This window comes from Naumovozyma dairenensis, chromosome 5, assembly GCF_000227115.2.
Source record: "Naumovozyma dairenensis CBS 421 chromosome 5, complete genome".
Classification (NCBI taxonomy): Eukaryota; Fungi; Ascomycota; class Saccharomycetes; order Saccharomycetales; family Saccharomycetaceae; genus Naumovozyma; species Naumovozyma dairenensis.
The window spans coordinates 989,473-1,004,068 of NC_016483.1; the positions used below are offsets into that span (position 1 = coordinate 989,473).

At 34.7% G+C, this 14,596-nt stretch overlaps 7 protein-coding genes across 7 annotated transcripts; 3 read left to right on the plus strand and 4 right to left on the minus strand.

Annotated features, from left to right (window-relative positions):
- Positions 1-1,178: 1,178 nt before the first annotated feature.
- On the plus strand, positions 1,179-3,461 carry MMR1 (Mmr1p; the record flags this gene model as incomplete). The annotated part of the gene is made up of 1 exon (XM_003670450.1): positions 1,179-3,461. One exon carries the CDS (start codon positions 1,179-1,181, stop codon positions 3,459-3,461), a length of 2,283 nt encoding a protein of 760 aa, XP_003670498.1.
- Positions 3,462-3,925: 464 nt separating this feature from the next.
- On the plus strand, positions 3,926-5,263 carry PEX13 (peroxin PEX13; the record flags this gene model as incomplete). Its single annotated transcript, XM_003670451.1, has 1 exon — positions 3,926-5,263. The coding sequence occupies one exon, from the start codon at positions 3,926-3,928 to the stop codon at positions 5,261-5,263; it is 1,338 nt and encodes a 445-aa protein (XP_003670499.1).
- Positions 5,264-6,861: 1,598 nt separating this feature from the next.
- On the minus strand, positions 6,862-7,665 carry HCR1 (translation initiation factor eIF3 core subunit j; the record flags this gene model as incomplete). Its single annotated transcript, XM_003670452.1, has 1 exon — positions 6,862-7,665. One exon carries the CDS (start codon positions 7,663-7,665, stop codon positions 6,862-6,864), a length of 804 nt encoding a protein of 267 aa, XP_003670500.1.
- Positions 7,666-8,317: 652 nt separating this feature from the next.
- UPS1 (Ups1p) lies at positions 8,318-8,869 on the minus strand (the record flags this gene model as incomplete). Its single annotated transcript, XM_003670453.1, has 1 exon — positions 8,318-8,869. The coding sequence occupies one exon, from the start codon at positions 8,867-8,869 to the stop codon at positions 8,318-8,320; it is 552 nt and encodes a 183-aa protein (XP_003670501.1).
- A 373-nt stretch (positions 8,870-9,242) lies between these two features.
- NCW2 (Ncw2p) lies at positions 9,243-10,085 on the minus strand (the record flags this gene model as incomplete). The annotated part of the gene is made up of 1 exon (XM_003670454.1): positions 9,243-10,085. The coding sequence occupies one exon, from the start codon at positions 10,083-10,085 to the stop codon at positions 9,243-9,245; it is 843 nt and encodes a 280-aa protein (XP_003670502.1).
- Positions 10,086-10,896: 811 nt separating this feature from the next.
- Positions 10,897-12,270, minus strand: NMT1 (glycylpeptide N-tetradecanoyltransferase NMT1; the record flags this gene model as incomplete). The annotated part of the gene is made up of 1 exon (XM_003670455.1): positions 10,897-12,270. The coding sequence occupies one exon, from the start codon at positions 12,268-12,270 to the stop codon at positions 10,897-10,899; it is 1,374 nt and encodes a 457-aa protein (XP_003670503.1).
- A 370-nt stretch (positions 12,271-12,640) lies between these two features.
- On the plus strand, positions 12,641-14,386 carry PWP1 (rRNA-processing protein PWP1; the record flags this gene model as incomplete). Its single annotated transcript, XM_003670456.1, has 1 exon — positions 12,641-14,386. The coding sequence occupies one exon, from the start codon at positions 12,641-12,643 to the stop codon at positions 14,384-14,386; it is 1,746 nt and encodes a 581-aa protein (XP_003670504.1).
- Positions 14,387-14,596: the final 210 nt, after the last annotated feature.

Sequence of the window (14,596 nt, forward strand, 5' to 3'; positions counted from 1 at the left end):
GAATTTCCCTTACCAAAATATAAAGGCCCTCGTACTATGACAGGAAACAGCGACCTCAGCACTTTGAGCATAAGATGTTAGAAAGCCTACTAGCTATTTAAGAGACATTAAGGGCGTGATATTGTTTCTGGTGCCCGTATCCTAAACCTCTAATTTATCAGCACAGCTTTTCTTTATGCTATTCGTTTTCTAAGGCGGCTGATGGTAATGTTATATCGTCAACTAATAAGCTACTAGTCAATTCAAATTTACCTCTTGTTACATCGCACTCCCTGAAGATCGGTTAATGCTGGTGAACTTAAAACCATGAGATTCATCATATTTTTCATACATAGTCCTCTGGGGAATGTCAGTGTTCAATCAATCGAATCTTAGAAAGGTGGTGGTATTGATTCTTCAGAGATAATCAATTATGGTATGAAACAATTTTAATGTTCTGCTGGTTTTAAAGTCCAACGTTGGGCTAATAAGATGCATGGGAATTCCTTACATCCAAGTATCATGACCCGGGCCTTCTTCAAGGTCCTAGTGAGTCACGGAAAAGTTCGATATATAGCCCATCCATCCACTACGTACCTAAAAGTATTCGTTTTTTGGAGCTCTGATTTTAGTGTAATAATGGTACCTTTACCACCTTGCAACCAGTGTTGGTGGTTTTATTGAATTGCTAGTAATTCAAGTTGATTTGTCTTCGCGGATGTGGCAGTTCCGGATCAGGAAATATGTAAATAGGGCAATGAAAAATTTGGAAAAGATCATTTGTTGAATCACAAAGTTAATAATTAACGTTATTTGATTTTCATTAGCAAACAGTAATAACTTGTGCTATTGAGAATAGTTTTGTTTTGTACAATACCTAGTATAGAGCTAACAGCAATTGAGGTGGTGAACATTAAAGATTGGCATTACTAGTTTAATCTTTTTTAAGATAGCCACTTCTATAGCATTTCCCGTTTTTTGATATCCGGAAGATCTAGGCTTATTGGAAATTTTAGAGGTAGCACGTCACCATTCTCCAGGGAAGGTATTTAACTCTAGCAATTAATCTGTTAAGTTACTCAATCCCAGAAGGTGCCCTATAGGTAGAAAAAAACCATAGCTTATTCACTCTTTGAAATACAAAACTAAATTGTTAGGTAACAATACATTTCCTAACATAGCTAGAACACGTTTGAACCATGAATACTCCACCTTTGAAACCCTTCCAATTATCACCATCTTTATCACCTATCTCACTATGCTTAGATGATCCAAATAACAACGCTATTAACAACAACGGTCCAGCCGGATTCAAACATTTATTAGCATCTCCAACAAAATTGAAATTGGATAGTTCTTTGTTTTATAGAACATCGTTGTCTAAATTAAACGAAATAAATTTTAGTGGGACTTCGACAACAACATCACAATTGCAAGAGAGAAGGAAATCGGATACGTTTTTACCGAATTCTCCTGTAATGCTCCCATTATTCAGCAACAACAATAATCCTACTCATGGTGCTAGTGCAACTGCTAACAACAATGCAAATAAACCTACAATGTTTAAACGTGAATATTTTTCTCCTGCTACCAAACATTCAAATACAACGAATATTTCGAAGGCTTCCTTACCATTACTTTCAGCGTTAATGAAAGGATCTATCGTTACGAACAGCTCACCTACAGTGGAACCGTCAACACGAGCTATAGAAAACGATTCAATCGGAACTAAATCCAACAATACAAACGGATTAAAATCTAAGTCTAAATCTAAGTTAACCATAAAGGAGAGTCTAGAGCAATTTCAACAAAAACTTGAATCGTCATTTAAAGATCGCCAACCTTTATCAACTCCAATACATATGGAACAACATAGCGAGATTACCAATGAAAGAGAGAGTAATACAAGTGAGAGAACTAATAATGATGATATTAGAGATGTGAAACAACAGCAAATTGTTACGGAAATAAATGAGCCATCTTCGACAATATCATCGTCATCATTGCTACCTTTACAGATGGAACCAACCTATGAAAGAGACACTTTAAATCCTTTATATTCTGATTATCTTAAGGAAGCCATTCCTGAAAAGCCTAATGTTAATGTTTATCGTGGCAATTCAATGAGAATGAGTTCCACAGCAACCACGTTATATACCCCATTAGAAGAACAACATGAAAATCAAATTCAACAAGATTTAGTTGATATGAATGGCTTTGCCAAACCATATAATACACTTAGTACACATGGTAATCAATTAAGAAACGCTGGAATGAATGAGAATATTCGTAGCGGTTATAATAATAGTAAAAACCGTTATAGTTTTATATCCTCTACTTCAACAGATTATGATATCGATTGGTATGATCAAGTTGCGTCACAAAATGGTGTTAACAATGGAATGATGGGTAATAGAATGATGAGGTCTTCTCCTGTTGGAATGGCAATGCGTGGGAATAGCGGCAGTAGCAACACTAATGGTAGAAATAGCTTTATTAATATGAATATGAATATTGATGAGATCAGTAATGGCAGTGAAGAAAAGGAGGTCATTGACTTGAAGATTAAGAAATTAGAATTAGAGATTAATGAGTTGAAATTACAAAATGAAAAATTGATTAATTCAATTTCTAAGAAAAATTTAATTGAAGATAAGATATTATTAGGTTTTTTTAGTCAACAACAACAGCAACGACATAATGCGACGAATAAAAAGATGAAGAAAAGTAAGAAGAATACGAAGAAAGAAAAATACTCTAACGAATCAAGATCTGGGTCAAGAGGTATTGATAATACTGTAGAGACATCAAAGAAGGAAACGAATGATGAATCCATGGAAATGAAGCTGAAAGAAATGGAAATGCAATTCAGAAATTACCAGAAAATGTTGACAGACCTGACTATTGAACAAAAAGAGAGGAAAAAGAAGAGCACCAGAGCAAAATGTGGGGACAAGAATAAAAATAAAAGTAAAAGTGAAAGGCCTGTTTCAAATCAAAGGAAAGAAAGGTTAGCCCGAATTTCTAGCAGAGAGTTGAAAAAAATTGAAGAACAAAATGATTCAATTTCTGATTTAAATACGAGTTTTACTAAGATAACAACGTCGGAGGGAGAAACTAACGAAGCAGAAGAAGAGGAAGACTTAGAATATGAGGATGAATATGAGTATTCTGATGATGAAGAAGAACAAGAGGAAGTAGACCAGAGTCTTCAATCTAGAGAATACGTTGATGACTCTTATTTCTCGGAGGAGGAGAAAAAATTGAATGTAACACAAGAACAGCTGGAAGATTTCCGTTATAACAGTCAAGAAATAGAACCAAGTAGTGCAGAAGAGGACGGTGATGATCATGATGATGGTTATGAAAGTGAAGATGAACAATTAGAAACTCAATCAAGAAGGATACCCACATCTTCACTTTCTAGTGGTAAAACAGGATTCCAATTGAATTTCCACGTACAGCCAGTTCATATTGACTAGTAAAGCTTCATAAATTTCATGTATTTTATTGTTTTTATTTCTTTGTAAACTATCACATACTATAACCTATCTGGTAAAATAAACGTTTTATGATAATGTTATACTCATTCTACGACAATATTTTCACATATTCAACTTTTTTAATTAGGAAAGTATATATATTTCCATAATTTGTCGTGCACGCAATTAACGCCGAAGAGGCAAAAACTAAAAATCAAAAAACAAAAAGCCGTCAATAGCCCACTTATATGTTATATAAACTTACCTAGACTCCATGTGTGGTAACTATTTCAGACATCAAACAAATAGTAAACCTGTTGCTGTAACTTCATTGCATTGCATAGAACCTATAAGATGTTAAGAAAAGAAAGTCAAAGATCTATTAGTATAGTATAATAATAATAGTCCTTTTTTGTGATAGGAAATATTTTGTCAAAGATAACGTAACGTAACATTTCTACCCTATGACATCGATTCCAAGACCCAAACCATGGGAAACAAAAGCATATGATATAGATTCAGGTAGCGAATTCCCTACTGTAATACCGCGTGAGGGAACTGGGAATAGCAATAACAATAATAATACTGCTAATATTAATATTAATGACGGGACACATAGAGGAGATGATAATGATAATGATAATGATAATGAGAATACACCATTAAGTTTACCAGAGAGACCATCGAGTTTGATGACGAATGTGAATGGTAATAATAATCCGAATCATAATAGTGGATATAACAATAATATGTATGATGGTGGTATGACCAATAATAATAATATGAATCTTATGAACAGTACATCTTATTTACCTTATGGATACGGTAATTCAAGTTTTAATAATAGCTATGGATACGGCGCTGGTACCAGTGGTATTGGTGGTGGATATGGTTATGGATACAATAATAATATGGGTGGAATTTTAGGAGGCAATAGTGGATACGGATATGGGTATGATGGAGGTATGGGAGGAAGGATTAGTAATGATATTGGTGAATCCACTAGAGCGACATTCCAATTAATTGAAAGTATAATTGGCACAGTTACCGGGTTTGCTCAAATGTTAGAATCAAGTTATTTAGCTACACATAATTCATTTTTCACCATGGTATCAGTTGCTGAGCAATTTAGTTATTTGAAAGATAGTTTAGGATCCTTTTTTGGTATTTTCACGATAATGAAAGTTTTGAAGAAGCTTCTTTATTTCATTACTAAAGGCAAATTAGGTAACTCGATAACGAAAAACAAAAGGCAAAGATCGTTACTTGATGAATTTAATAAATTTGCTGATGGTAATGATGATCATCAAGTGAGAGGAGCAAATGGTCAATTTGAACAAACAAAAAAAAGAGGAAGGAAAATCTCAATGAAACCATTAATAATATTTTTAATGGGAGTATTTGGCTTCCCCTTTTTATTAAATAAATTCATTGAGAATGTCAATAAAAATAATAGTCGTAGACTTAGTGGTGGAAGAGGAAGATATGGGAATTTGAGAGGGCAAGGGGGAAGAGAAGACGATGAGGAGGGATATGAAGATGGAAGTGGTATGAGTATAGATCCTAATAATTTAGAATTTGCTCGAGCCAAATATAAATTTGTTCCAGAGAATCCTGAAATGGAACTTCAATTAAGTAAAGGAGATTTAATGGCAATAATAAGTAAACAAGATCCACTTGGTAGAGATTCTGAATGGTGGAAAGTACGTACTAAGAACGGCGATATGGGGTATGTTCCGTACAATTATTTAGAAATTATCAAGAGAGTTGCGAAAGACAGGCGACCTATTGAAGATGTATAATGCACTGATAAAAATAATGATATATAAACATTTTTTTGTTGAAAAGAATTGAAAGTTTTTATATTGACAATACATAATAGCTAAAACATATTCTTATTATATTGGGAAGTAAATGAATATAAAATGAGTTCAGAATATACTTGATAGTTTCTGTTGTGTTATTTTTTTTTGGATTTTTTGGATTTTTTGGATTTTTTGGATTTTTTGGATTTTTTGGATTTTTTGAATTTTTTGATTTTGATTTATTAGTTACAGCTTTTTTTGTTTTTACTTTGAAGCGTGGTTTGAATTTAATGATTCATTTAATGATATATGGTCCTTGTCATTGTCATTTGATGTAGAGGTATAATTAGAGTCCTTGGTTTCGAATGGTTTATTTTCTATAATATCAGAGTTAATTGCGGTACATTCTTGATGATCGCAATTAATATAATCGTTGTCGTCATTGTTTGTACCAGCAGTGGTAGTACTAGTCAGAATTGTCCTTGTTGTGGTGGCAGCCATAGTATTTTGTTTTGTGTCCTTTTCATGGTCTTCTTCATGTTTGTCCTTCTTTCCTCTATCTGCATGACTATTACGACGATGAAAATTGTGGAATGGCTTTTCTAGTGTATATTTAGCAGAATCAAGCATATTTGTCAAAGTAGGTTTTTGATTATAAGGTAATTGGTGACTTTTTGAGTCTTTCATGTAGCATGGTCCGAATGGAGGAATCATTTTGTAATTTGTATTTTGTGAATTATAATTTGTAATTTGTTTTTGTATTTGTTTTTCTCAACTCAAAGGATAGGAGTTGTTTTCTAGTTTGAACCATGAGGGGGGAGTAATAAATGTTTGCTTTATATAGTTAGTGTCCAGTGCATTTCTTTTGGTTCCATTCATTCCGTTTCTTAGCCAGCATATTCGACCAAAGAATTGTTCACGTTACGCTACAGTTGTTGGCATATTGAACTCATTGAGTGAATACATGGCATATGCTGCGTCATATACATGGGGTACATATAGTAGAGGGTGTTTTATACTGAGTGGGGGGATTTAAACATGGAGGTATTCAGCTTAAAGGCTTAGCCTTTCCACCTTCCCATTCCATCGCTTTGAAGATCCTGGCAACTTATGCCTTGACAATCCCACGTACAACATAAACAAGGAACTGAATCCCCCCACCCTCCCTCGCTTTCAAGTTCCGAGATGCCCTTCTTTCCCTCTCGGCCCCTTGGGCGGCGCTATGGAAAGTCCGTTTTTTTATGCCTTTTGAATGTATGGGTGTTAAGGGCGCTAACGCCAGCTTTTTGTTTTAATTTGATTTTGTGACATGTTAGAGTGTGACGTTTAGGAACCGTGACGCTCCCAGATCGAAATCTGAAGTTACCATCTTTCAAAAGCTACCTTACTTACTTGTAGACTAGATTATTAATGTGATATGGATACTTTTTTATTTTACATATCCTTTTTAAAAGCTCATTTCACTCAAGATGTAGATACTGCCGTCAATTAACGGTTATGCCTTGTAAAATATATGATATATATGATACCGTTCCCCTTTATGTAGCAATCTAATTTAACTAAAAAAAACTTAGCTTTTTCTATCCTAATCGCTCTTACATGAAATCATCATCACCGAAATTGTCGTAGTTCATATCATCTAGATCAAAATCTTGATCCTTTTTGAATGCACCACCAAGATTGGTCTTCACCTTAGCCTTCTTCTTACCAGCACCACCTGTTGCTGTACCACCTCTAACACGGGCTAGACGAGCTTGTCGTTCTTCTTTCTCCTTTTCCTTAATTAAAACATTTAAAGTGGCAACAGTTTGTCTGATTGACTCAATGGACATTGGTTTAGCTACATCCCTAATCAAGTCAATGGCTAATGATGAAGAATAATTTAGCGGTGATTTATCATGCATCTTAACAATGGATTTAGATAATGCCTTTCGTAAATCTTGATAATCTTTCTTAGTTTCAGCTTGGAATAATGGATGAACATCAAACTCAGTTTCCTTAGTTAATACTGGTTGACTCATCATTAATAATGCAGCCTCTTGTTGTTCCTTCAATTGACGGGCTCTTGGATGCTCTTCAGCTAAATCTAATGACCCTAATAAATCAGCAGCATTACTTAAATCAGATTCCAACTCTGCCTTTTTCAATAATTCTCTACGCATCTTTGGATCAAGTGCATCAAGAGCTATACCGGGTGTCGTTTCCTTACTCTTTTTACCATTCTTATTCTTTGTACCCGAAGTAGAAGCCTTTGATTTTGGTTTTGTTTCTTCTTTTGGCACCACTTCAGCATCCCACGATTCCATGATTGGTTCTTCCTCGGCATCCCAAGATTCTAATAGAACTTCTTCATCATCCATACCCATGGACCCAGTGACAGCTTCATCATCCCAAGACATATTTTTGTACTTTTCTTTATGATAAATTTGTTTTTTGTTTGGTTTTTTATTTATCTTTTAAGATTTCCAACAAAAGTAATACTAACAATCTATATGTCGAGTACCAATAAAAAAAAAGATTCCTCACCAAATTTGTCGTATTCATCAATGAAGTTATGTATTTGTGAATCTCAGTTTCAATGTTGAATGTCAAGAAGGAAGTAAAAATTAAATTGAAAAAAAATTGGGTGCGGTGTTCGGCTGTTTTCGTTAATAGTGATTCCTGGAAAGTATTATTACCTGATGAGCTCTTGTTTTATCATGAGAAGAAAAATATCAGACAAGTCTATTTGTTCTTAAAGCTGAATTGTCATGATCTGTAATTTACTGAAGGAAGTTTATCTTATTCTATTTTTCTCGGAGGTAGGTTCTCTCAATAAGTATATTGTACAATTTCCTAATTGCCACCCCTCCTCGAGATTCAACATATATTTTTGAGAGTGACTTTAATATATCTACATGGAATATAAGTGAGTTGATATACATGGAATATATACGTGTATAAGTCTATATATCGAAAAGGGAAAAATTCATAATCTGTTATTTGCCCTTCTTTTGCTTTTTTTTCTTTTCTGTTCTTTTCTTGTTGTCATTCAGTAACCGCAATATGCGGCTATATGGTACTTGTTTCCTCATCCAATTTTATACTTTTTTGCTCTTCCCATTTTTGCATTACAAATGACATACCCATTCTACTTTTCTTAACACTTTCATCAAATTTAGAACGTGACCAATTCTCTATTTTATTTTTAATCCCCAAATGGAATCCACTGGAAAATTTAACTTCACTAGTTACCACTGTGTTACGATTTTTGGAATCATAGTAATATGTAGTATACTCTTCCACTTTTAAAATTTTAATATGATCGAGATTTTTCGTATAAGTTTCCATTTTTTGTAATTTAGGATCGATAACAGAATATTCAATAATCCATGAATCACTCACTCTTCCAATCAAACTACTCGTCCAACTTGGTAGTTTCCCCTGTTTCTTCAGTAATCTTGTTGTATATAGTTTACCATCTTGAGTATCTACCCTTCGAGATAACGTATCTATAGATAGAACATGACTCGAATATGGATTGGGGTATCTGTTGAAAAAGGCACAAGACACTGATCTAAAATCGTGTTGGAATATATGTGTATTCTTATGAACTAACACCATCAATGCAATGTACTATTCTCTTCTTTTGAAATGTCTCTTTTCTCGCTTTCCTGTGTTTATGAACTCCAACATTCCTATTAGCTTAGTCATTTTTATAACTAGACTATATCAATACAGGGATTAAATTAAGGTTGATTTTCCGCCTATGTCCTGAACCGCAACATTTTGAAAGATCGATTCCCCGGATCGTCCGTCATTCCCAGCGCGGGTACTCGTCCCATCGCTACATGTCGCAACATCTTATTAAATGATCATGAATTATCCAAAGTGCATAGGTAGTTAATCAACTCCAAAGAAGAAAAAAATATTAATGTGTATCAAATTAAATATATTTTATATGTATTACGTATTCCTTTACTTTACTGCGTAAGATCTAAAGAAACAATGCCACGAAAGCTAAGGCAAGACCTTGATATCTATATTCATCAATATTCTTGTAGCCACCATTCTCCGACGCGATCGTAGCATTCGTAGAACGTCTACTACCACTACTGCTGCTGGTCAACTCCTTCTTTAGAAAAGTCGTGGCAAAACTAGTCGTCAAAGTCTCCACTTTTGATCCTGAGGTAGTTAGGTATAAACTTTTTGAATAACTCGTTATTATTTTATTAGTTTCTTCGGTTTCAGTTTCACTTCCAATTGAAGTTGCTGTTGCTGTACTTGGTAACCACCATATCTTTGACGTATAAGTTTCTCCTAAAGAATTGACACCGGTCACTGTGGTTAATGCATCATCTGGGTTCCTCGTTGAAGTGGAAGATGCTAAAATATTTGTAGTACGGGAAGCTTTGCTAGTAATCTGGGAACTATGCTTTGTATTACTTACGCCAATAGTTGCAACTGAGGATACTGGTGCGGTAGTTTCAGGGATCCACCAGAGAAGTTTAGTAGTGGTTTGGCCTTGTTCATCAGTGGTTATAATGGTTGTACTTGGACCAACGGCATAAGAACCTGCGTTCACTTTACCATTCGTATTTATGACATTCGTTGTTTGGACCAATTGAGAGTTTGCAACTTGTGTTCTTATAGTAGCGGCAGTAGACTCATCAGTTGTGATAGGTAAAGAGCTTTGGCCCGCTTCAAGAGAATTGACTTCAAAGTTTGAATCTTCATTGTTCGTCGTTGTATCATCAGAATCAAGAGATCCCGTGTCTTGCCTAGCGAACGCAGAGGCAAATAATGTTGTAAGTAATATGTTAGATGGATTAAATTTCATTTTGATCTTGAATTTTATATTATTATTTTTTGCCACCACCTCTTGGAAAGTATTTTCTCCAAATTCGTAAAAGATTGAAAGGTCTTTGTTTCATTCTTTCGGTTGTTCCTTATATAGTGTGGGGTCGACATCTGTCTGAGATGGCCATTCTACATGGGGCTATTAGAGAAAAAATCTACATTTGGATTTGCCAAGCCATCATTATTAGGATTTTATATTTAGCAACTAATTAATCACACATTTACCCAAGATGTAAAGATAAAAATGCTGGTTTCAAACATAAATCCATCTCGTAGTCTATATCTGTAGGTATCTTTTTTTTTTAAGGTGGCTGGTAAGTTACTGTGACGTTATGCCATTTCGCGCGCTTGCAGGGATGGGGAAATTAGACAACTTAAATAATTCATTGACCAGCAGTCAGGTGTAAGCCTCCATTCATGTCGACCTACCTTTTGAAACAGTTCAGCTTTTCTTTACGTAAAAATTTGGTTCTTTCAATAGTAAAAGGTTTTCTATTTTTATCTTGGCGCTTTAGTAGATGCTAATACCTTTAGTATAACATATTTTTTTTTTCTTACGGATTTGAAAATTTATAATAACTATCGGATGAAAGTCAATTATAGTAATTATCTTTTACTGAGTCTCTGAAACATTGCCCAGCCAAATGTGCTTACCCTCGACAACTTACATATTACAATTCCTATTCTTATACAGAAATTCCAATAAATAGTATCTTTAGTTTTTATAACAACTTTTTGTGCATTCGTAGATTTAGATAGAGTTTAGTTATATAGTCTAGACTACAAATTCCCTAAAGCATAACGACACCAACATTACTTCGTTTCTCGACATCATATGATTTATCTTCTTTCAACCCGCCTGTAACTGGGAATGCTTTATAATTGAAGACATAGAAATTCAAGAATCCGTCCCCTGCTCCAAATTTTAGATCATCCAAAAATAAGGTATTGTCTTGCGAGGTCAGCGCGTTAAATACATCCATGTTAGCTTGTTTAGCCAATATTAATGCATCACTGATCAGCTCGTCTAATCTTTTCCTTAACTTCTTGGTAGCTTCTGGGCTAAAACGATCATTGAATTCGAAATCTGCATCAGTGGCATAATAATATAAATAACCAATACCAAGCTCTTTATAGGTTGGATTCTTTAAAATTGAGAATGGTAATGAATAGAAGGAAAAGAAATCCGTAATGTTGTTTGTTTCCTTGTTTTCAACAACATAAGAGAAAACGATTTTCTTCTTTACGTCTTGTTCTTGATTTGACTTTTCAACATGCCCAAGGAACCAATGTTTAAATTCATCCTTGGTAAACGTTTGGATTAAATCAAATCTTGATTGATATTTTTCAAATAGATTATAAACTTCATCGATATCATCCATAGTCATGGGCCTCAATCCATTTAATTTAGTTTTATTTGGGACTGTATATTCGGCAACCATTTGGGCCTTGCTAGCATTTGGTGGTAAATCAGTGAACCCCACGTCGTATAATTTACTCCAATTTAGGGGACGATGAGTGTAACGACAAGTACTTACCGGGGATGGTAGTACTATTCCTGCTGTATATAACGCTTGCCAAATATCATGTTTATTAACTCTTCTTGTAATCTCTTTAATCAAAACTGGTGTCAACCTCTTTGACCTTAATTGTTTATGAACGCAAAGGAAATTAATTTCTACACTGGTGATCGTCTTACCTCTTATTTGTAACGAGATTGGGATGGCAGAAATAAATGCGATCAGTTTTTGAGTTTGCTTGACACGGACACCAACATGCCACTCATTTTTCCAACCTGGAGACTTTAAGGCCCAATTGAAAAATTCTGGAGTATAGTTGAATCTAAATTCTGCATCTTTATCTTCAACATAGTTTTCATTCAATAGTACAAACACGTCTTGTAATTGTTGCGAATCATCGATATTGATATTACACCATTCGAACTCATTTAATAATGGATACGGATCATCAGGAATATCCTCTGGTTTCTTTGTAGCGTCAATCGGACCTTCAGTATCAATTTTTTCATCAAACGAAGCAACCGGTTGAGTTTTCCAAAATTTATAATCTTTCATATCTTTACGTTGTTGTGCGTTCAACTTCGTTAAGTCTCCATTGTTTATCTGCAGTAATTTCAACAAATCCTGCAACTTTTTTTCGTCCATCTTTCGCCGTTAAAAAAAAGCTTCTCACAATTGATAGTTGTGCGTTCCCTTATCCGCTGAATTGAATATTCCAGTTACGATCTTGTTAGTCATCTACCTTACGTTATAAATTCACTTACAAGCTTTTTTTATGGTACCTTTATCTTTCTTTTTAGTTCCCATACTCAACTTTTAAATCATCACTGTTAACGAGTGCAATTTTGGAAAATTTTTCAAAATTTAAAAAACAAAAAAATATCAAAACGAGATGCGATGAGCTTCAAAAAATTGTACGTAAGGTTAGACACAGTAAAGAAAAAGTAGCTTCAATGAGATAAGATATCTAGATAGCATACAAAACAAGCAAAACAGCAAACTGCATTAAGAACCAATGATTTCTTCTACAAACTGGGTTCCAAGAGGGTTTACCTCTGAATTTCCTGAAAAATATGAGTTAGATGATGCAGAATTGGCAAGAATTGAAAATTTAGCCAACTTGAACTTAGATGATGTTAAAGCTGAGTTAGAAGGAGAAGCAGCAGCAGCATCCGCCGAGGAAGATGACTTAGCCATTGAGAGTAAGCATGACGCCAATGTCCTCAAAAACCAATTGGAAGTCGATGATGACATGAAAGAATATGACTTGGAAAACCACGATAATGATGAACAAGCACAAAATGGGGAAGGTGAAGATGTAACCATGTTCCCAGGGTTATCTAATGATTCAGATGTTAAATTTCACGAAGGTGAAGATGGTCAAGATCCATATATCTCATTGCCAACACAAGAAGATACAGTTGAAGAAAAACAAGAATTACAGGTTTACCCAACTGATAACTTAATCCTTGCAACTAGAACAGAAGATGATATTTCATACCTAGATGTTTATGTCTATGATGATGGTGCAGGGTTTCATAGTAATGAAATTCCTGTTGAACAAGGTGATGAACTGGATGCAGATGTTGCTAAGGGTATGGTTCGTGATAGTGCTCTTTATGTTCATCATGATTTAATGCTACCAGCTTTCCCATTATGTGTCGAATGGATTAATTATAGACCTAACAGTGGCTCCAATGAAAATGATATTGCAAACTTTGCTGCTATTGGTACATTTGACCCACAAATTGAAATTTGGAACTTAGACTGTATAGATAAAGCATTCCCAGACATGATTTTAGGTGAACCATTAGAAAATTCGTTAGCAGGCTTGAAAAAAAATAAGAAGAAACCAAAAAAGCAAGAGCATATAACCACACATCATACTGATGCCATTCTATCTCTATCGCATAACAAACAGTTCCGTGCTGTTTTAGCATCTACTTCAGCAGACCATACTGTTAAGCTATGGGATCTAAATAATGGTCAAACAGCACGCTCCTTGGCTTCTGTGCACAGCGGTAAAAATGTTTCCGCCTCAGAATGGCACCCTACTAATGGCTCTATCCTATTGACTGGTGGGTATGATTCTCGTGTTGCCTTATCAGATGTTAGAATTTCTAATGAAAAGGAAATGTCCAAATATTGGTCTGTCATGTCAGGTGAAGAAATTGAATGCACTACCTTTGCCAATGAAAACATAATATTGTGTGGTACCGATTCTGGTAATATTTATTCCTTTGATATTAGAAATAATGAAAATTCCAAACCTGTTTGGACTCTTAAGGCTCATGATGCAGGTATTTCAACACTATCTACTAACAGCTTTATTCCTGGTTTAATGAGCACAGGTGCCATGGGAGAAAAAGCTGTCAAGTTATGGAAATTCCCACTGGGAGACGGTGTAAATAATAATGCAGGTAAAGGCCCAGGTATGGTTTTATCTCGTGATTTTGATGTTGGTAATGTATTGACTACTTCATTTTCGCCTGATATCGAAGTAGCAGGTACTATGGTTGTCGGAGGTGTTAATAAAGGTTTGAAACTATGGGATGTTTTTAGTAATAGAACAGTTCGTAAAAGTTTTGCTAAAGAATTGAAAGACGTTCAAGCTAGAGCAAGAGACGAAGCTAAAAACGTAGGTAGGAGTTCAAGAATTGCAAGGAAATATACACAGAATGATAACCCAGAAACTGTCATGACAGTCGATGATTTAGGCGAAGATGAAGAAGAAGGAGGCGAAGGAGAATTATCTGAATAAAAATAAAGCAAAGAATAAAACTCTGCATCATAATAACCAATCAACAACGAAAAAGTAATTTTATACATAAATAACCTTAAACAATTCTTCATGAACCATGAACTTTGGGGTCACATGATATGTACATTAAAAATTAATATAACTAACCTCACGGGTAATCTATATATTTCACTATCATCACAGAGATCGTTATAGATAAGAGATGTATAA